At 38.0% G+C, this 22,059-nt stretch overlaps 2 protein-coding genes across 11 annotated transcripts in view; both read left to right on the top strand.

Annotated features, from left to right (window-relative positions):
* Positions 1 to 11,669, top strand: part of mybpc1 (myosin binding protein C, slow type) — a 33,147-nt gene extending 21,478 nt beyond the window's left edge. For 9 of the 10 annotated variants that reach the window (XM_011491192.3, XM_011491191.3, XM_011491189.3 and 6 more), the window contains 15 exons: positions 69 to 234; positions 310 to 416; positions 496 to 632; positions 1,005 to 1,164; positions 1,276 to 1,380; positions 1,464 to 1,652; positions 2,184 to 2,318; positions 4,085 to 4,252; positions 4,326 to 4,414; positions 4,490 to 4,685; positions 4,851 to 4,990; positions 5,078 to 5,237; positions 6,467 to 6,603; positions 6,836 to 7,022; positions 10,926 to 11,669. In XM_011491192.3, the coding sequence (XP_011489494.1) occupies positions 69 to 234; positions 310 to 416; positions 496 to 632; positions 1,005 to 1,164; positions 1,276 to 1,380; positions 1,464 to 1,652; positions 2,184 to 2,318; positions 4,085 to 4,252; positions 4,326 to 4,414; positions 4,490 to 4,685; positions 4,851 to 4,990; positions 5,078 to 5,237; positions 6,467 to 6,603; positions 6,836 to 7,022; positions 10,926 to 11,020 (2,171 nt within the window). In that variant the 3' untranslated portion in view covers positions 11,021 to 11,669. Of the gene's footprint in view, positions 1 to 68; positions 235 to 309; positions 417 to 495; positions 633 to 1,004; positions 1,165 to 1,275; positions 1,381 to 1,463; positions 1,653 to 2,183; positions 2,319 to 4,084; positions 4,253 to 4,325; positions 4,415 to 4,489; positions 4,686 to 4,850; positions 4,991 to 5,077; positions 5,238 to 6,466; positions 6,604 to 6,835; positions 7,023 to 8,976; positions 9,020 to 10,925 lie in introns of all 10 variants that reach the window. The other variant, XM_011491194.3, reaches the window with a different exon arrangement.
* A 673-nt stretch (positions 11,670 to 12,342) lies between these two features.
* chpt1 (choline phosphotransferase 1) lies at positions 12,343 to 20,663 on the top strand. The gene is made up of 8 exons (XM_004083072.3): positions 12,343 to 12,807; positions 14,521 to 14,668; positions 14,774 to 14,915; positions 15,594 to 15,678; positions 16,114 to 16,245; positions 16,312 to 16,470; positions 16,574 to 16,699; positions 19,374 to 20,663. Exons 1-8 carry the CDS (start codon positions 12,568 to 12,570, stop codon positions 19,488 to 19,490), a joined length of 1,149 nt encoding a protein of 382 aa, XP_004083120.1. The 5' UTR covers positions 12,343 to 12,567; the 3' UTR covers positions 19,491 to 20,663.
* The last annotated feature ends 1,396 nt before the right edge of the window (positions 20,664 to 22,059 follow it).

Raw genomic sequence — 22,059 nt, 5'->3', positions numbered from 1 at the left:
CTTTTATCATAATTTTTTTTAACATTGACTTCCATATGTTTTACATTTTTTCTTTTCTACTGATTCAGTGAAACCACTTAAGGTGTACCAGGACCTGCAGGATGTAACAGTTATGCTTGGACAACCCCTTAAACTACACTGTGACATCTACCCAGGGAATGTCCCTGGCCGTTGGTACAGGAATGGACAGCTCATTCAGCCAAGCGATCGCATTAACATCATACATAGAAACAAGTATGATCATCATATGGAGCAATTAGATGATGACACTTTGATTTGACTGAGTCCCTTTTTGTTTTTGTTTTTCAGGGTTCACCGACTGGAAATTGAAACCAGCTCACTTCATGATGCAGGAGACTACACGTTTGTACCGGAGGGATACTCACAGAGTCTTTCTGCCAAAGTTCAAATTATTGGTACTAAAACACTTGACAAGATCCCTTTCTGTAAGCTCACTGGTGTTCAATGAGCTAAAGCTTTTATTTTGGGCTGCAGATCCTCCAAAAGTACATTTGGAAAGCTTGAACCTACCAGACAACACAGTTACAGTTGTGGCAGGAAACAAACTTCGCTTAGAGGTTCCCATCAGTGGAGAGCCAGCACCCAGAGTGGTGTGGATGAAGGGAGAAAGGGTGAGCTTTCATTTCATTTAGCTTTGTAAAAAACATTTTAGGATCATCCTGCATTTACTGTAATTACTCATTAACTATAAATAGCAAAATTTTAAAAAGTAGCAAAAATTTAGCAAAAATAGCAAACTAAAATAAGCATATTGATATTTACTACAGTGTACCAAAACTAAAATGCTGGATGTTAGGCTCTGGCTGCAGTTACCGAAGGCCTTCCCATGAATATTTTTTGCCAGGTCTTTTTTTAGAGAATTTATAAAAAATGTTACAAATATTTTTTGATGTATTTTCTATTTTACAGTTAAATAATTTCTTAGACACAAGTCACCTGGAAAAAAACAAAAAAAGGAAATTGTATGTTTCTTCTTATTGCAGGTCATTCTTGACTCTGGCCATCGTGTCCGAGCTGAAACATATGTTGACCAGACAAGCCTCACAATTGAGGTCACTGAACGTGAGGACACAGGCAATTACAAAATGGTTTTGCAGAATGAGGCCGGTGAGGCTACAGCCAGCGTCAAAATCAAGGTTGTTGGTAAGAAAAAATAATTTAAAAAAAGACATTCCAAAATATCTTCCCACAGGATTTGTGTTGCTTTTTTCCCCCGTAAAAAGTAAATGAAAGGTAAATAAAACTTGCTTGCAGACATTCCTGATCCTCCGGAAGCACCCTTGGTACCAGAGGTGGGTGGTGATTGGTGCTCTATGACTTGGGAACCACCAAAGTACGATGGAGGTTCACCAATATTAGGTTAGCAATGCAACCTGCTTGTTATCAGTACTTAGAAGTATGTCCTGCTCCTAAATAACAAGATTTTTGGCAATTCCTTGAAGGATATTTCATTGAGAGAAAAAAGAAACAGAGCTCCAGATGGATGAGATTGAACTTCGACTTGATCAAAGAAACTTCGTTTGAACCCAAAAAAATGATTGAAGGAGTGCCATATGAAGTAAGAATCTTTGCTGTCAATGCTATCGGAGTATCTAAACCCAGTGAGCCATCTAAAGCTTTTACTCCTCTTGGTAAGTGACCCTTGTGTCTACTTAATGTAAACATTGGCCAAAGAGTTTGTAGTCCAAACATGGTGTCTAGGAAAGAATAATAATCCAAGGTGAATGTTTACCTAACAATCCTTTCATTATAATGGATAAATGATCAGAGTGGTTGACTAAAAGAACATGTGAGACCTGCCCTTGGAACCTCAGGAACACAGTACCAAAGCATTCTGACTGATCTCCACAGCTTTTGAAGAGATTAAATATGTCTTTATAATGACAGCCAGATCATCTGAGGATTAGAGGTTTAGAAGATCAGACTGTCCGAGAGTTCTAGAGGAGTTAAATATGATTCAGGGCACAAGAAAAGGCAGCAAAGGGAAGGACTGATGAGATCAGACATGGAGACTAAAAGCATACCACTCACAGACAGACACTTCTCACATGTGCATTACTGTACTGCAGAAAAAGAGATTTTCTGATATTGCCCATGTCCATTGTTGGCAATAGATGTTGCAACTGTGACTTTATTTAAAAAATATTGATCTCATCCTACAGCCGTGACCAGTGAGCCAACAATGCTGGTGGTGGACGATGTCACAGACACTGCAGTGACTGTAAAGTGGCGTCCACCCGAAACCATAGGAGCCGCTGGATTGGATGGATATTTGGTGGAGTATTGTATTGAAGGAAGTGAGTCCAACTCGACTTTACACCAAAGAAATTACATCTACAAAAATCTTGATTAGCATACTAAGTGCAAAAGGCTTGGACATCTCTTATTCTTTGTAAAGTAAAGTTTCTAAAGTAGTTTCCTTCCAAGTTGGTCATTTACCGGTACTTTTCTAAATTTTCTGAAGGATGATAAAATTATAAATCCAATGTTTCTATTTTACTTTAGAAGACAGAAAATTCGTTTTCGGAAGTTTTTGCGCAGTCAATACTATTTCATATAATGAATATGCCTGTTTTATCAATTAGTAAAACAGAATAAATACAAACTAAAACAACTGAATAAAAAAGCTTTGGAAAAAAAAGTAGAAAATTATGAAGTAAATACTATATTTTTGATAAAATATGACAGAGTTTTTTATTTCAGTGTTTTTTCTAAATGTATTTTTAAAGTCTGTTTTCCTCAAATGATTGACTACTAGAAATTTTGGATTAAATGTCCTTTAAAGGAAAATTAACACTAAATGTAAAAACATGTACTATAAAAATTAATTTCTGACGATCAAGTTATTGATGTTTGTCTCAATCCACTAGTTGGAAGTAGAGATGTCCAGCTCGAGAGGGCGGCTTGACTCCGCATCGATCCTTCAAAGCAGAAAAGTCACTGGTGGTGTAACGAGCGCTCACGTGACTTTCCAAATGAAGCTTCATTTCATCACTCGCGTATTGCTGACCATTCAGCAAGTTTTGAATTAGGAGTGGGGTTATCAATATGTCCGTTCTTGTAGAGAGACATCACTAATCCTGTGATGACTCGGTCGCAGATATTTTCTCTCTCTCTGTAAGCCACATGCGAGTTTCATTTGCGAAATCTTTTTTTTTCTTGTTTTGCACATTTTAATTTATATTTTGTGTTGTGTTTTGCAGTGCTTTGTTTTGTTTCACTTTAAATTTGTTTAAAATGAAAAAGATTAAAAAAATTATACAGTTGTGAGTGGGATTGTACTTTTTGTATTTTAGAATTTATTTTTTACATTTTATCAGCAGTAAACAAATAAAAGCATATTCATATAAAGCACATATTAAGAAAAAGATTTTTTTGTATTAACTATTCATTTTGTGCATGATTTTATATTTGTATTGATAATAAATTAATTAAACCAACCTAACAATTTGAAGAGCTGATTGGGAGCAGAAAGAGTCAACTCTTCTCAGTGAACAGAGTCAAAAGAAACCAATCTCTATAAAAACAGACAGACGGCTGGTTCCAAATGCAGCAGGTTTATTAGCTCTGCTAAAAGTCCACAAAGTTAAATCAGGGTCAGGCACTGGGAGTTGATAACGAGCATGGGAGCAACAGAGAAGAGACTGGGGTAGTCAGGGTCCAGGGGAGATTCGGGGCAGGCGGCAGGCAAATGGAGTCAAAAACAAAACAGGGTCAGAAGACAGAAGATCACGTTTGGATATAACCCTCGGTTATGCATGCAGAGTGGCACAAACAATACTTCGCACTGAGTAAGGCTCGGTGCAGTGTTTAAGTTTACTGTAAGTGATTGCAAATGAAAGTTGGGTGTGTGGCATCCATAAACTGTGTTTGTTCTATTCTGATACAATTTTGTAGCTTGGTCAATAGATGTCACTAGTTTGAGTGTGTCAAATGCTTCACAACCCTGAACCATTTCAATACAATTTGATTCATTTTGGTTCAGTGTTTCAGAAAGCTTTGGTTTCTTCATCACTAGTTGGAAATATTTTTTTAATCTAATTTTTGCTACTATTTCACAAAGGCAACGACTGGAAGGTTTCTAACAAGGAAATAACAGAGAAAACCAAGTACACCATTACAGGACTAACCCCGGAGAGTAAAATCTTAGTTCGCGTCAGAGCCATCAATAAAGCTGGAGCCAGCGCACCACGGACTCTGCAGCATGCAGTGCTGGTCAAAGAGGTTGTTGGTAAGCCTAATATATACACAAAGTAATCTTTAAAACAAATGTTACTTACACCCCATGTACGGTAACTACACAGAACCACCCAAGATTCGGGTGCCAAGACACCTGAAACAAACGTACACTCGCAAAGTTGGAGAAGCTGTCAACCTGGTGGTTCCTTTCCAGGTAAATTCCTCATTCCTACACAGAGACAAATTTCTGATTGCATCATATTACTCATGTTGCTATGTGTGTATTAAGGGCAAACCAAGGCCTAAGGTCACTTGGATGAAAGAAGGCCAGCCCATTGAACCATCGCACGTTAGCATTCGAAACACAGACTGTGATAGCATCATCTTCATTCGCAAAGCAGAGCGCAACCATTCTGGGAAGTATGAGATGACAGTGCAAGTGGAAAATCATGTGGACACAGCTATAATTGACATACAAATTGTAGGTAAGTAAAAGCATGAGGGCAATTACAAGTATTATAATAAAACAATTCATCATTTTTACTTTACCTGGTCTATCCTGTTGTTGTTAATTGAATACAAAAATGGTGCATACTGATCAGCTATGTTGTAATTTCGGGAATTCATTTGAGTTTTTCCTTAATGTTTAGATTTACCAGGACCTCCTCAGAGTGTAACTATTGAAGACGTATGGGGAAGAAATGTAGCGTTGGTCTGGACTCCACCAAAAGACAATGGAAATGCTCCAATAACAGGCTACACTATTCAAAAAGCAGATAAGAAGACAATGGTAAATGACACATTTCAGTGTTTCTAAAGTCTAAAAATCAACTACGTCTTTCCAATCAATAACAAAAATTTGAACCCTCCTTTTCAGGAATGGTTTACATGTATTGAGCACTACCATCGCACCTGTATTACCATCACAGACCTGGTGGTTGGAAACGAGTACTACTTTAGGATCTTCTCTGAGAACATGTGCGGTCTCAGCGAAAATGCTACCCAAACCAAAAAGAGTGCACTCATTGCCAAAGAAGGTACAATGGTGGGAATAGAATACAGAATGCCATTTTCATCAATACTTTCTATAGAAATGTTAAACTAATAAATATGGCTGCAAACTATTTCAGGAGAAAATACATAGTTCATAAATTCATAAAATATATGAAACTTCACACATTTTTTTATTACAGTACAAATGACATTTAATAGTTTTAGAATGGCAGTGGTTTAATCAATTTATCAGGAATTGGGAACTGGTTCAAGCTGTTTGATCATGGTGTGGATTGAAAGAGGAATAGAGTAGAAGGATTCTGAAGGAAGGGCAGACTGTAACAGACATGGGGGTGAGAGTAACAGAAGTGAAGAGTATGTGATAGTATTAATTCAGGAAAGGAAAGCAAGGAAAGATAGTGCTGGACTTTGCTAAAAGGATGCAAATAACGTTTTTTTCAGAAAAGAGAGGAGCATAAGGTGACTTATAAGAGTGATTAGAGAACATCTTGTGCAGACTTAATCTGAAAGAGGTCAGCATCAGTCAAGATTGTGGCTGTGGGGAGTGCAGAGGGTGAGAAAGAGGACAAGGGCAGAGCAGAAGACCGAGTGGGGAAAACTGAAAGACTGCTGTGTGGCTTTTAGGGAGGAGATGAAACAGTATTTGGGAGATCAGGAGGTCCTCCTAGACGACTGGGCACCAACAGCAAAAAGGATCAGGGGGACTGGGAGTAGTGTGTGTGTGTGTGTGTGTGTGGGGGGGGGGGGGGGGTTGCTCTGGAAAGGAAAGAATTAAAAAATAGCCTCAAATAAAATATTTGAAATATTTTTAATTTATTCATTTCTAGATTAATTATTTAGCCACACCAGTCCATTATAGAAGTGTATTTAATTGAGTTATTTTTTTAACCTAACTGACAAACCATATACTTTTACATTGTTCATTGTGTTGAGAAGTAACAATGGTGTCATAGCAAGCAACAATTTTGTGACAAAAATGCTTTTATTTTGTAAGTTATGACAACATTTTTCACAGATTGTATCTTAAAGGTCATGTCAGTGAATGTTCCCACCCCTAAGTGAGTCTGACTCCTTTTTTCAATCTCACTGGGTTAGGTGTATGACTGACAGACCCTTAAACAGAAAGGTCTCAGTCTCAGGACATGACAAATAAAAACACTATCTTTTCCTCATCACAAAGGGTACTCCCCACATGATACCGCTCCGTGCAAGTATCATGCACAACCCCATTCCTTTACCCTTACCCCCACAGGTTTGCAGGTGAAAATCCCAGAGTACAGTGACCACGACTTCAAGGAGCCACCCAAGTTCACACAGCCACTCATCAATACGTTTGCCATAGCCGGCTACAACGCCACTCTGAACTGTAGTGTTCGTGCCAACCCAAGGGTAGGTGATACAGTAGAAGGTAAAAGTGGTCTCAAAGTTGTTGCATCTCTTTTACCTGTAATGTAATGAATACACCTGCCTGAAGACCTTTTGGTTACTTACAGATTCATAATTTCTAGAAATTACAGATTAGCCAAACGATAAAATAAACTAGTAATCCAGGCATTTATTTAGACAGTAGGATCACCCCAACTTTCATTACAATGCAGCGGACATGTCTGTCTATCTGCAGCCTAAAGTAATCTGGATGAAGAACAAAATGGCCATCATTGATGACCCTCGCTACCGCATGTTCAGCAACCAAGGTGTCTGTACTTTGGAAATCCGGAAACCCAGTCCTTATGATGGCGGCCTCTACACTTGTAAAGCCATCAATGATTTGGGAGAAGCCCAAGTGGACTGCAAGCTGGAGATCAAAGGTTAGTGAGGACCAGGAGGTAATATGGGTAAGACATCTAGGACACTTCTTTGGGTCTGGTTTTCCAAATATTTCTTCTTAATCTTTTTTCTCTAATTTGGAAACTAAACGTTTTCAAATATAATTTCAACTATAAAAGCAAAAAAAACAATCAAAGTTAAAAATTTTGGGGAATCAACTCAAAAAGGGGTGTGTGGAGTTTGATTTGTGTGTTTCAGTCCACCTGAGGGATCATCCATGGAATAAGCATGTAAGTATTGGGACCAGGTTGCATCAGGCATTTAAAATATTTTCATGCCCTTGGTAGAAATGTTGTTAATATGTTACATAATACTCAAAACAATTTTTCACATTACACAAATTACACTGACAGTGTCAGAAACGGTGAAAAGTGACATATTTTTTTTCCAAATCAACCCTTTTTGAACAATAAACGGAATGAAAAAACAAATGTGTGTACCGGACCCTGCTGTTTAATAAAATTATATAACAAAAAGGACTTTGATAAGCCCATGAAAAAAGCTTTGAATTAAATTAAAATTTAGGCTGCATTGCCCCAGGTATAACTGATTTGATGCTAGCACAACAGATTGTTGAATTCACTTGCAAAGCAAAGCAAATGAAATGCCCCTAAAGAAAGTGACAATTCAAACGTAATTTTCCAAAATACGTGCAGCCAGTGCTGAACTTTTTTCTTAGCTGCACTGACCCAGAAGAAGGGTTAAGTTTAGGATTACGGGTTAAGGTTAAGCTGCGTTCTCACCGAACACGATTAGTGCGGCAGTGTCAATGGTACAGACGCGATCTGAGGTCCAGCTGTGCTATATGAGTGACGGGTGTGGCGCAAAGGTTTGGCAGCAGCCCGATTTCAGCAGCGCAATTTGGTACCCGTCTGAATCAAATCACCCAACAGTAGCAGGGTCACTAGCATGGACGGGGACAGTCTGTCTCAGGGCCGATGGAGCAGGAACAATCCAAATCACTATGCCGGCTCCTGGGAGGCGATCGAGTGGCCAGACAGAGACCCACTGCAGAAAAGGGGGACAAGCCTCTCTCGGGCCTCCTAAACTTTATCATATATTTCTGATTTTCATCGAGGTAATAATAAAAAATGGCCCCCTGCTTTTATTGTTGTTTTTATTTTGGACAGCAAGCCTTCAAACTCGGTCAGAGAGAGATCACAAATGCGTATAACACATTTGGGACTTTAACTTTAAGTTTCATTTTAAATGCGTCCGGCCAACCACAAAATCCAGCCTTGGACGCACTCAAAATGCGTGGGGGAAATGCAGCAATGCGCCCTCTTCTCTTCTCCTGCACCTGAGCTCCAGCACGCTGGATGGGGCAGATCAGGGAGCTTGCGCAATGCGAATGCACTCCTCGGGACGTTGTGACATTACAACAGCTCATTAATTCAAACTGAGCATCTGTCCGACAGTTTTACTGGCAGCGATTTAAAAGGAGAAATACTCAGACTTATGTTCTCTTTCATTAGAAAAGGGCCACAAGTACATGTCAAAAACTCAAAAAACCATGATTTTTATCGGAGGGGGCTTTAACATGTGAACATCTGGTGCAATCCGTTCATTAGTATCATTTAAAGCAAAACAACATGATATACAATTACACACAATGATTCAACATTAATCTGTGTGTCATGAAAACATAATCCCAGTAACAATCACTTCTCCAAGCAAACAATATCCCCTTGTGTTGTGACACATCATTGTCCAATCCAGTCCTTCCATTTTTTTTATCACAGCATCTATCTCAGCACACATCTGTGATGTTCTATTTGTTTTCATCTTCAAATGATTTCCCACAGATGTCCTAAATTCAGCACTTAACTCCACACACAAAGAGTTCAGTAATAACTCTACAACCCTCCCTGGTGCACACATATAACTCCATGAAAACATTGTGCTAACCCCTCTTCTCTTCTTTCTCTCCCCCAGTCCAAACTCAAGAATTGTGAATGTATGTTCTCATATAAATAAGGTAAGCTTTCATATGGTTCCGGCATATGAAGCTTATGTCATTCATTATGCATCTTTCAGCCAGCTTGCGTAACCTTGCTGTCCTTTTGGTTGGAGAGATTAGCGGCTGATTTTTCAATAAAAGCAAGCCCCCGATTGTGAGACAGTTCATAATTGCATGAAAGCATTTGCCAGCTAGCATCTCTTCTTTTTGTTTGCTAAGTGCAATGAAACTGTGTGACGTCAATGACTGTAACTTGCGACACACATGCAAGGTGAGTAAAATATATATTTTTAACATTTTTATTACTTTCAAGACGTTATCCCAAAATTCTCCAGTGGGACAAGGGATATGTGTGCTGCATTCAATGTATTCTTGGAAATCACAACTACTAATCAGAACTGCTAATTTTCCTGTTTATTCTGACTCATTTTATGTAATATGAGTCAGAAACAAATGAAATTCACTTTCCCTCAGTGGACTTTTTTAAAGGTGTTATTTTAATAAAACATCTAGCAAGACTGACCAACTTAAACATAGAAATGAGGTAAAATCTGGTTTGATTAAACAGATTCAAAATTTGACTTCCAAGGATGAAGAAAATGCAGAAATATTCATTTATTTATCGTCTAAACCGGTTTTCTCCCTTTTAAGGAGGTTGTGCCCTGTGACAGACAGGCGACCTGTCCAGGATGTCCCACGAGTGCCCGGGTAGACTCTGGTAGCCCTGTGACCGTCTAAACCCCTTTCGGGGTAACGGGGAGCCTATTCCTGCTACTCGTGGGCAAAGGCAGGGGACATCCTGGACAGGTCACCAGTCTGTCACAGGGCCACAAATCACACAACCATCCACTCTCACATTCACACCTAGGGACAATTTAAAGGAAACAATTAACCTATGAAGCATGTTTTTGGGCGATGGGGGGAAGCTGGACTCCCCGAGAAAAACCCACGCATGCAGAGAGCATGCAAACTCCACACAGAAAGGTCTACCGTTGGTGTTCTGTTTCAGTTCCCCCAGCCTGGAATTGAACAGGGGGGGGAGACACAAACATAATTCTCTTTGTATTTGGTGTTTGGAATAATCAGATGAGTTCTGTCTGAAGATCAAACATTCTTTTCTGTTGTATAGATATGCTGTTGGTGCTAATTTCTCGAATCAATTCAGTTCAATTTTATTTATATAGCCCAATATTTACAACAATAGTCACCTCAATGGGCTTCATACTGGTAATTGTATAAGAAACATGAGCCATAAAAAACATAAAGTCATAGAATTCAGTGGCTCATTGCTAAACTAAACTAAACAGAATAACTCACAAAAACCTGCTCTGGAAACACCTGTAATAGTGGCTTTTAATGTTTCCCACTTTTATTGCTCCAACAATCAGCACTAAATTTTACATTGTTCATGTTTATTCTATGCATTTGTCATCTATTGGCACATTGGACAAGTTTTAATAATTCTTAAAACTAGAATGGAACACATGAGCAATGTTTGCAGTGACATTCAGCGCAAATATGCATGTAACCTGGACATATGCACAAGACAGTTGATTCTTTATTTCTATCATGTATCAATCCTTTGCTAGGTAGGTCACACAACTTTGCTGGTCCTCTGATGTAAGCCTCTAAACTTGTAAAATTATTACACATTGTGTCATAAGCAGTTTTTTTTTTACCTACACTGCTCACCTTATTTGCTAAAAGTTCCCTGCTAAACTTTGTAGGACACCACAACAAAAATTGTACACTAAGATAATTTATTTTGTTGGAGTGGGAAAAGCTGATGCATACACCGACTGTCATTTTTCCCCTTCCACCTCATTTCTTGCCCAAACCATTACAACTCAAATGTACGGTTTCTTCCTTTTCGCCTTCCAAAAATAACTTTTATAACTAAAATAACTATTTTTCTGTCCAACAGGAGGCTTTACCTTCTACGAGCTCATGCAACGGGGAGTACCTCTTCACCTGATTGATCAGTACATGAACGAGTCAAAGATTGTCGAGGAGAAGTGAACGTGAACACAATGCAACGAGAAACTTTGTGTAAATGACCACCTTTTCGTCTCTTCTGGACTCAGCTAGTGATTGCTGGATGGTGGGAGAGCTGATGAGATGTGAGAGAGGGCGGATTGCTCTGTGGTTTGACTTGTGAAGTTCAGCTTTATATCTTTGTTACCATAGAAAAGCCATCTTTCCTCTTTGGACATGCTGTTATCTTTGTTTGTTTTGTTTTTTTTAAAAGGTCGACTCTAATGTGCGTAACTAGTGCTTGGTTGTAGCTTCGCTAAGAACATGTGTGTAAAGAGCAAAAAAACTACTTAGGAATACAAAAAAATACAATGTGCAAACATTAACACATCTGAAGTGTTTGACTTTTTTGAAAATATTTGCAAGTAGAAACAACTTTCTGATGGGATTTAAAAAAGAAAGGGGACTGTGAAAGAATAAACAATCAGTGTTTTGTTTGGTTTCCTTCATGCTGCAAAAAAAACTGGACTTGAGTCATAGGGGATGAAAAAAAATGATTTACAGTCTATATTCTGCATGTAAGTACACGTTATTATTTCTAAATTCACAGTGGACTGAAATTTGATCAATTCATGTGCATGCTGTCACCTTTGTAATTATGACTTTCAAATTAAAATGAAGCTTCAATATAAAAGTTTTAGGCTCTATTTTTTCCCCACTTCAAATAGTTCATGTTTGTAGACAATCTTCTGCAAATAACAGCATACTACCCTGGAAGTGCTCTTTTGAAAGTATATAATTTATACTTGTAGTACTTGTAGTCAGGTAACATTTTTTAACATTCATAGTTTAATAAATAAAAGCCTTATACTTGTTCATTTTTAATCACTAATTATCCTTGGTAGCAATTAACTTATGTTTCAGAAATTATAGACAAACAAACATATACATATAAACATTTTTATTTAAAATGTACATCAACTTTAATATTAAGTTTATTAATTAAACTAAATTTTTGCAAACTGTGAAATTATGTATCATAAATAGAATACTTTCGCTTCTAAAATTGAATTATACATTTTTTATTGAACATTCCCTTGTCAAAATGATCGTTTTCAAGATTCTGTAATTTTATTTTTACTTACTTGTCCACATAATATGTTAAAACTTTTTGTTGCGTAAACTTCCACAATAGTTGAAACTAGCTAGCTAGCAATGTGCTGGCTTCGGTTAGCACGAATTTAAGCTAACTTTCATTTATTGCATCCATTCCGTACTTTTCGAGAATTTTTTTCTAACATTTAAGAATTCGCCGGTTTGCATTTTTTATTCAAAATTCCCGGTACACACAATCACACGTCATTTCTTCCTTCTTTGCTTCCTGTCAGGACTCACCTCGAACAGAAACAGACTAGCGACAGAGCTTGGTTCCGCTGGAGAAATGGCCTCGTCTTTTCGCCCTGCTATAAATCCCAAATGAGCTGCAACGTTTTCGGATTAGGCCGAAAGACTATTTAGCGTTTGATCCACGCCCAGGACTACCGAGGGGTTTGTTTCGTGACTTTGAAGAGCGACGAGGAGGGGGGGAAACAATGCCACACTCCCTGTGGTTCGATCCGCTGACACCCGCACAACTCAAGCGCCTGGAGGAGCATAAATACAGCGCCTCTGGTCGCTCTCTGTTCGAGCCCCCGTGTCAGATTTTCTGGAACTGGCTCGTCCAACAAATACCGACATGGGTCGCCCCGAACACACTGACGATTGTCGGGCTGTTGATCAATGTAGTTACAACACTTATACTAGTATTATATTGTCCTACGGCAACCGAGGAGGTGAGTAAAGTGACCTTGGTCAAAGTTTCTACACTGGGAGCGTGATGTGTTCCATGATCTGAAACATAGAGACAGAACCATCTTTCACATAAAATCGTCTATTTTAAGATAATTCGCTGAAGTTAACTCCAGGCGCCTGCGTGCCTAAATATAAAATGTTAAATCGATTGATTTGACTCTGTGTAATAATTCGGCATATATAGTTGAAGCTCGTAATACTCTTATTTAATAAAGTAATTGAACTAAAAATTTGCTACGAATGCAATCATGCTAGCTAACCCTTATCGGTGATGTGTTTACTGGAAATCGAAAACTAGTCAACTCTTTGTTTCTCAAAAGTGCATTTTGATATTTGTTTGAACATACACACAATATTACGTTTTAACATAAAAAAATTAAAATGTAACTTTTACTTTATGCATGTGAATTAAACATTACTGTATTTATTACATTAGATTAGGGAACACGTGTGTCGAAACACGTCAAAAACACATTTAATAGATTTCTTTAGTTTGATTTTTAGGCTCCTGTCTGTCTATGAAAGAAAGCTTAATTTATTGCGGCTGCTTAGTAAATAAGATATAGGATAAACGTGCACAAAAGTGGCTTTAAAAGAACATTACAGGCCTTGAAATCGAATGGTGCAAATGCTCACTTGACCTGTGATCCAGTAAACCTGCATGCATAGTGGTGCAGTAAATGTGCACGTGGGGTTTATCAGATGTCCACCTTTGTCCAGTCCTAACTGTGAGAGCCATGCAGCAAACTGTCAGATTACATGATTGCAAAACAGTCAGTTCTGTCATTATTCAATACCAAAGCATGTTGTGCAATCGGTGCACTATAACTTCATAAATATTTGAAAACTAATCAAGATGCACATACATCCAGGCTTCTGTCTAAAAACCTGTGGAATAAAAGTTTGATTTATTTCTGTATTCACGCATTTTATCACACAGTTTTCAAGGGAAAAAGTGCTGTAATTTTTACAATTTTAACTACATTATTATAAAAAAAATAATGAATCATTTATTACACTCTAATAGAATGTAATGTGCACATAATCTCTGCTAATAAAGGAAAAATGACTGAATTTTTGGGCACAATTCCCATGAATAAACAGGAAAAAACTGTAGGAATCTTTCCTTGTGCCTCTTTAAGTCTTCTTAGTAGCATAGATATTCTGGTTGATAATTATGTTTTCCCTATCATTCCTTTATTATAACATGGGAAATAAAAATTGATTAAAGAAACGTTAAGGGGTATAAAAACAGATTATTTTCTCCCTATTTGTTTTGTTTTTGCATGTAGATAGCTGCAGTCCTACCTGAATTGTTGACTAATACTTATCATCTGAGATTAATCTTTGTTTTCCACTTTTTTACCTTTTTTTTATGTCAAACCAAGTGATTTAGGCCATTCAAATATATCCGTTTTTAGTTAAACAAGTAAACCCTTAAAGAAGAAGCTACTTTGGGCAGTGTCTTTTATATTTATTGTGCTTTTAATGTCTATTTTTAACCTTTGCTTGTACAGTGTCCTTGGGTTTCATGATAGGCGCTTTAAATATAATGGATTATTATTAGTATTTCTGAAGCATCTTACTTCTATACGGTAACTCATCAGATCCTCAAAGAATCAACAAAACAAACGTCCTTTAGTAGCCGCTTGCGCAGATCTTTAAATGTCTTGTGTCCCTTTCCTCCCCCTCAGGCTCCAGCATGGGCCTTCATCCTGTCTGCTCTGGGCCTCTTCATCTACCAATCTCTGGATGCTATTGATGGGAAACAGGCCAGGAGAACAAACAGCAGTTCTGCACTCGGCGAGCTCTTTGACCACGGCTGTGATGCCGTCTCCACAGGTACTTCAACCAACACATTTTGCTTGTTGCTGTAACCAATCAGCACGTTCTTCTGTTATTACAATTCTAAATCAAGCTTCTTGCCCCCCATTCTTTATTGTACAGTGTTTGTTGCTGTGGGAACATGTATATCATGTGGAATTGGAACCCTCCCAAACTGGATGTTCTTCTGCGGTTTCATCGGGATGTTTATGTTCTTCTGTGCCCACTGGCAAACCTACGTATCTGGAACCCTTCGCTTTGGGCTGTGAGTATAAGCACAATTCCAGACATTTTCTTTCTTCTATTTTAGAAAACCACTTGAAAGGAATAAATATTTAAAGGATTATATATTTAAACAGAAAAAGAGGGGGTAACGATTCAGGAAATGGATGAAATTTGAACGTTATACAAAACTGGATCAGAGGTTTTTTTCCTCAAGCAACCTTTTACTTCGAAAATATTTAAGGTTACAGTACATTGTGTATCATTTCCTTACCTGCTTATTTAAAGATCCGTCCGGATCGTCTTTGGATCTATTTTCATAGTGTTCCCAGTGGTCTTTTGATTATGAGGATGTTGTTTTTAGCCAAAAACCTGTTGTTTTCTAGGACTTCTTATCTGCAGAGCGGCAGTAGTTCATTAGAAATTTGCCACCGAGTTGTGGGCGAGACGTTTGCCGTGGAGTTTGTGTTTTCTACGTCACAAATACACTTTTTTTTTTACACAGCATTCTTTCGTCGGCTCCTGATCCACAACAATTAATAAAGAAATAATCAGAAATGTAATTTTGGGCTTGATTTTCCTTATATATCTCCTCTATCATGAGAAAATGCCACAAGAGTTTGTTTAAAACACAATTTCCCTTTGAAGTGAGTCTTTAAGTCTAAAAGCAAATATAATTTCCCCTGATTTAAAGCTAGTTTCTCTTTTGTTCCTCCCACAGGGTTGATGTCACAGAAGTGCAGTTTGCCATCATGATTATGTACCTAATGTCAGCTTTTGGAGGCGTGAGCCTTTGGGACACCACGGTAACCGAGAACTGACACTTCCTGTCCACTGGCACTGAACATTACTGTGTAGCGACACCGAGACATTTTCATTTCACCTGACAGTCGGAACGTTTGACTCAATAATTTCCGCATTTTAAACCTTTTTTATTTTTTTTCCTAGCCATTAAATAGAATTTGTGTTTTACTTTTACTCTGCTGCCTTTGGAAGCTTGACTTAACATCACATGAGAGAGAAGTGAGAAGGTAAATATTGGCAGTAAACGCCATGGCAACAGGTCATCTATCGGACATGATCTGGCTCAAAAAGCTGATGACGTCACCTGCATTTTGTTTTTTTGTTGTATTTTTTTTGCTATGCCCTCCCATCATGCTCGGCATGCTGCAGCTCCTATGATGCTTCTTCACGTAAGCTTTATTCCATCCGTTTAAAATGACCCTCCTGTGTTTCCGTAGCTGCCCGTGATAGGAATGAAGCTGTTGGTCTTCCCCGTCATGGGAATAACCGGCGGCGCCCTGTACTCCTGCTACAACTACTTCTACGTCATTTTGAACGGAGGTGTTGGCAAGAATGGCTCCACTGTTGCTGTAAGTTGCTGTAGGTTAGGTTGTATTAATTTTCTCACCCAGCCACTAAACAGTGCTGCTTTTTAGGACACCAGTGTGCTGACTCCAGGTTTGCACATCGGCCTCATCCTCACGCTGGCCTTCATCATTTTCAAGAAGTCCTCCAGTCATCTCTTTGAACACCACCCCTGTCTTTACCTTCTTACCTTTGGAATGGTCATCTCGAAGATCTCCAACAAGCTTGTGGTATGATTAATTATCCGATTTTAACTGGTTTAACTAGTTTCGGTCGTTCTCGGACACAACAGAGCGTTGATTTAATTCTTCGCCTCGTGTTTCTCATCTGCAGATCGCCCACATGACCAAGAGTGAGCTGCACCTCCCAGATACTGCCTTCATCGGGCCTGGCCTTCTCTTCCTCAACCAGTACTTCAACAGCTTCATCGACGAACACATAGTACTCTGGATCGCCATGGTTAGTACCAGACAAATGTCTCAAATGAATAATTTTTATTTCAGTTGTTTCAATCTGGCTTTCAAACTTTAGATTTGAATCATTTAGATTTCGAAGTGTATCCAACAAACTCAACAAATAAATAAAAAAATCATATTTATATTTAAATTTAATGGATGTATTTTGTAAACAGAAATATTAGTCAAGAACATTAAAATTTAATGTCCCACTCCGATCATCTTTTGATCAATTGTAAAAGTGGTGTTTTAATTATAATTCTGCTGTTTTTAGCCAAAATCATCATCTTAAACACGGTTTCTGCAGAGTGGCAGGACTTCATTAGACACCTCTAAATTGTGGGTGGTACTGTTGACGCAGAGCAACCCCGCCCCTCTCCCTGAGGGGAGCGGAGGCGGGACCTTGTTAGTCCGCCCAACATATTTTTACGTCATAAATAAGCTTATATGTTTTTGTTTGCACCTGATTCACAACAATTTAAAGAAAGAAATGCTCAGAAATGTTGTTTTAAGCTTATTTTCTTTATATATGTCCTCCATTGCCATAAAAATGCCACAAGAATATGTTACAAACATCCAAAACACCATTCTAGGTAGTTAACACATCATAATGTTCCTTTGTTTTGGAGAAGTTTATTTTGGAGAAACTAGTTTCACTTTCACTAAATCCCTTTTGTTGCAATATTCTACATCTTAAAGACAAAATGTTTTTCATTATCTTGTGTATTTAGGATTAGGGTGTATATAGAAGATTTCTTTTTGATATCCTAACTCAATCCATTCATGTAGTGAGGTACATCATCTTTTGAAATATTTCTTTTTCCTTTGCAAAACAATTGTCTTACATGTCACATCATTATATATTTACGTGATATCTATGAAGTAATTTGTAGTGAAGTGTTTTTATGAGGAGATTTCAGGAGGTTAGGATTAGTTTAAACTTCAACTTCCGTGTAGTAGTTTGTATTTCTTCTTTCCATGACATTCAACTCTGGGCAACCTCTCAATCATGTTAACCAGGAAATTGGAAACATCTACTTGGGGGGAAAATAGGCAGTTGTATTTCCTGCTCTGTAGAAATCACAGTTTTAGTCAGACGAGCTGCTGGGTTCTGAGTTTTTGGACTTGGGGTTGCAGGTTTAGCTGTAAACATTCATTTTGACTCATTAACAAACTAATTTAATCCAAAGCTACATTTTTGCTGATCATTTGTTACAGAACTTTAAATTTACTTTTCAGTCACTAGATTTGGGAGTTTTTTCCTTACATCTCTATGATGAGACCTTTTTTTTCCGTAAATCATTTGCATGCTTCAGGGTGTTTTCAGTTTCAGATTAGTTTCCCAATAAGCAGTCGTATGCGTCAAAGGTTGTCTCGTCGGAAATCATAAAAGTGACATTTTGAGCCACTGCTAAAAGCCTGTCGTACGTCCAAATGCCAGCGGGTTTTAACAGCTGTAGGATTTTTAAAAGGCAGATTGGATCATTTCTGACCCTCAAAAAGAAAAAACCTTTCAGCTCAATGGGAACTAATTCTGTGTTTTTATATAATTGAGTTGCTCTCTAATCAATTAGTATTTGGTTGACAGCTCTATTCTTTCTAAGTTAACTTGAGATAAACCTTTATTTGACTCGTACCGTCTTAAAGGCAAACTTAAACAAAAATGTCTGTTAAAACATGTTTTTAAATCACCAAAATATTTAAAACATTTCCACTAACTGTTTTTAGGATTTCCTTAGTAACAAATTGAAAGCTCTGCAGTTCCAATATTTATCCTACACTGCCTAAGTAAAAGCTGATACTGTTGTTAACCGATGTTTGATGTAGCGAACAGACAACTGGAGTAGATAGAAAACTGACGTGGACCATCGTAGATTCTGTTTTAGTAAGTACTGGTTCAACAGGTTTTACTTGAACTACAAAATTTAACCGAAAAGGGAAGTGAAGCTAAAGAAATTGACGTCAAAGCTCAAACAGAATCAAAGACCGAGTCTGATGGAAATTGTACCATTTTTTTGTAAGGATGGAGGTCTCATATATATAAAGTTAAACACAAAATGCCATTTAAGAATATTTTTTTATTTAAAACAAATCAGGAGCAGACCAAAAAAAAAAAAAAGCAGGAAAAAGTTTATTTGTGACGTCGAAAATACACCACAAGCTCCCTGTTCAGCTCCGCCCCTCTGCTCATCTGAGCTGGTATCTGGCTTAAAGCTATACGGCTGCATAGCTCTAATGTTGCTCGCCATTTTTGTTGCACCAGGAATGTTAGGTTACGGGTTTGAGGGGCTGTAAGCTAGTTGGAGAGCGTGTAAACAGAGAGCTCTCACTATGTGGTAGTGTAGGGGGGCGGGGTTGCTTCACGTCAATGATCCTGCCAACAACTTGGAGATACATTTCTAATGAACTACTGCCGCTCTGCAGAAACTATGTCCTACAGTTTTTTTTTTATTTCTTATTTTTTATTTTGTCTAAGAAACGGTATAGGTAAAGACCACTAGGAAACGCTTTAACAAAAGATCAAAAGATGATGTCTTTATATAATGTTGGTTTAGTGGGAGATTTTTCACCAGAGCATGTTTTGCCAGCATAAAAAATGTCAATCAATTGTGAAGGAACTAGTCAGATCCAAGAAAATCCGTTTAAAAGCTGCTAAATAACAATACTGTTTTGCCCAGGTCCTCTCCCTTCTGGACCTGACCCGCTACTGCACAGGCTTGTGCCTCCAGATCGCTGCCCACCTGCGGATCCGAGTCTTCAGCATCACGCCGCCGAGCAACGCGCACCGTGACTGACGCCTTGCCCGGCGGGAGAATGCGGGAGGAGACGAAGACGTCTCCCCGCTCCTAAAAGCAGACCACCAAGACGATACGGAGAAACCCTCAACCCCGAGCCAATGCAGCCTCGACAACATCACCACTTTAGATTAAAACTGCCTCCAATCAAACGCAAAGAAATAATGCAAACCAAAAAGAAAATTGACGTTTGAACCAAAGTTGTTTCACAAATGAAAGTCTAATTTAAACATGAAACAAATTTAACCCTTTTTTGTGGGGTCACTCAATGCCAAAAGGTTTTTCTTAAATGTAATTTTTTATTGTTTGGGCAAATCTCAAAGTATCATCCTGATCATATTTCTTTAATGCAATCTGGTCATAATCAGGGATTGAAACTTGCAGTTTTATTCAAATAACTACCAATGAAGTGTGTTAAACGGCTCCATGAGGGGTCAGGGGGTCACGTGTTCTTGCTGAAAATGACGACAGCTCCTCTCTTAGGTCACTCCCACTAACGCCACTCCAGATTTCACAGTTTAACCTTCATTTCTCCCATCTGGCCATCCTATAAAAGTAGAAATTTCACCTGGCTTGGCCTTTAGAGCGCCGTCGACTGATGAAGCATCAACACCGCCTTGTTCTGCTTTCTCTGTTCTTCTCCCTAAAGGGCTAATGTTTAATTGTGTGTGATTGTACATAAACTGAAGACGCCTTAAATATTTTTGTTGTAATTACTGTTTAACTTGTGAATATTTAAAGCAGGATTGTGTGTGTTTTGTATGTTTGTTATACCAGATACAGCAATAGTTAAGATACCACAGAAGTACTGGAAGCTTTTTCTTTTTGCCTGCCTTTGATCTATTTTTTTTTTCAGTTGGTTATTGATTTTTACAATTAGTAATTACCGAAACTAATTAATATCCTTTGGGAGCAAAAGGGACTTCTCTGTAGGGTTAGCAAACTGTTTATGATTTTTTCTTTGTCCTTTTAAAATCATCTTGCAATCTTGAGCTTTTTACACACGACAGAGGCTCTATCAACAGTTTAGCATATTTTCTGGATTGACGGCAGAACTATGCATCAGAATGTAGAAAAGGAAACTTCAAACACCTTAATCTGTTTGGTAAAACATTCAAACATATTTCCATTAACAAATGTGATGATTGTAATAAAGAATATTTTTCATCCGTTTTGCTGGTGGTGTCATCAGTGGTGATCCAAACCCAGTCGAAAAATATAAAAATGTCTTTTATTAAAAACAATCAATTTAAATCGTTTTTCTGTCTTGAAAATTTCATTGAAAAGTTGCTTAAAATTAATTAGATTTTGTAATCAAAAGACAATTTTTTTGAAGAAATAAAAAAAAAATCAGATTATCACTGTTTTAATTAAATAGTTATAATAAAATTTCACTGGTTGATGATAATTTTAGAAAGGGGTTGTGGCAGCTGTATTACTGATTTGAATATCACAAAACTGCTACAAGTATTGGTCCAAAGCCCTGCTGTTGTCAGAAATAGCTGAAGTGCCTTAGAGCAAGGTGCTCCATTGGTACTTGGGTGCTACGGCCTTCGTATTAATGTATTTGTCAACGTGAGGCTTTACTGCAGTCTTAATAAGGAGGATCTACCTCATTTAGGTAGGCTGGGTTGCTGTTTCTTCCCACCACATGTCCCTCATCAATCAGTCCACAATCTGAGTCAGTGGCTTAAGTGCTCACTTTCTTGGTTTTTTCCAGTCACAATCAAATTCCTGCCTTTAAATTCATAGAAGTTTTTTTTTCAGCATTCCAGACATTTCAGCAGTTCTCCTCCTGGTAGTTTGCTTCTGATCCTCAACCATCATCGGTGTCTTGGATCTGGGGTCTCTTCACATGGTCCCAGGTCATCCCAACCATGCAAGATGTCTGTGGCCCAAAGACTACAGACTATTCAAGCTTCACCATTAACCCTTGTGCTATCTTAGATGACCCCACCCTTACATTGATGTGTTCTCCCTACCATGACAAAGGTGGTTAAAGGTGGAAAGATTTCATGTAATCCATGGACACCAGTGAAGATCACAAATCATTGAAGAAAAAGGGTTCAGCGCACTGTCTAGTGGGTCTAGATGACCCAACTCCCAACGTTACAGTGCCTAGGATAGCACAAGGGTTAAATCTTTCAATCCCATTTTTAAGAGCTCTCCTTTTTGAAATGACTTGTACACATGCAACATTTCCCTTTTTTATTTGGTTTTTAAATGTAATTATGTTAATACTATTACTTATAGCATTTCTTAGTTTGGTTTGGTGTTTCTTGCTCTTTCTTTAATGCCTTGTGGTTGCAAATTGGCACTTTATGAATTAATTGAATTGAAAAAAAGCTCCACACAAGTTGCTTTATGTGTTTCTATTGTCATTGGTGCTAAAATCAGATTTGGAAAGACCCGATAAAAACAGTACAGTGACCTTTACATATATATGACGTAACTTTTTACCAAGGAAAGTTGTCGGAAGTCAATGAGAATAAGAAACGAACAAACTGGTTTCTCTCTTTCATTTCTTGAAATCAAAGTGCGCTGAACCCTTACAGCATGATAAAGTCAT

This window comes from Oryzias latipes, chromosome 23 (genome assembly GCF_002234675.1).
Source record: "Oryzias latipes chromosome 23, ASM223467v1".
NCBI classification, from domain to species: domain Eukaryota; kingdom Metazoa; phylum Chordata; class Actinopteri; order Beloniformes; family Adrianichthyidae; genus Oryzias; species Oryzias latipes.
The sequence above is the reverse complement of the archived record's forward strand: the minus strand, read 5'-3'. Positions and strand labels throughout refer to the sequence as shown.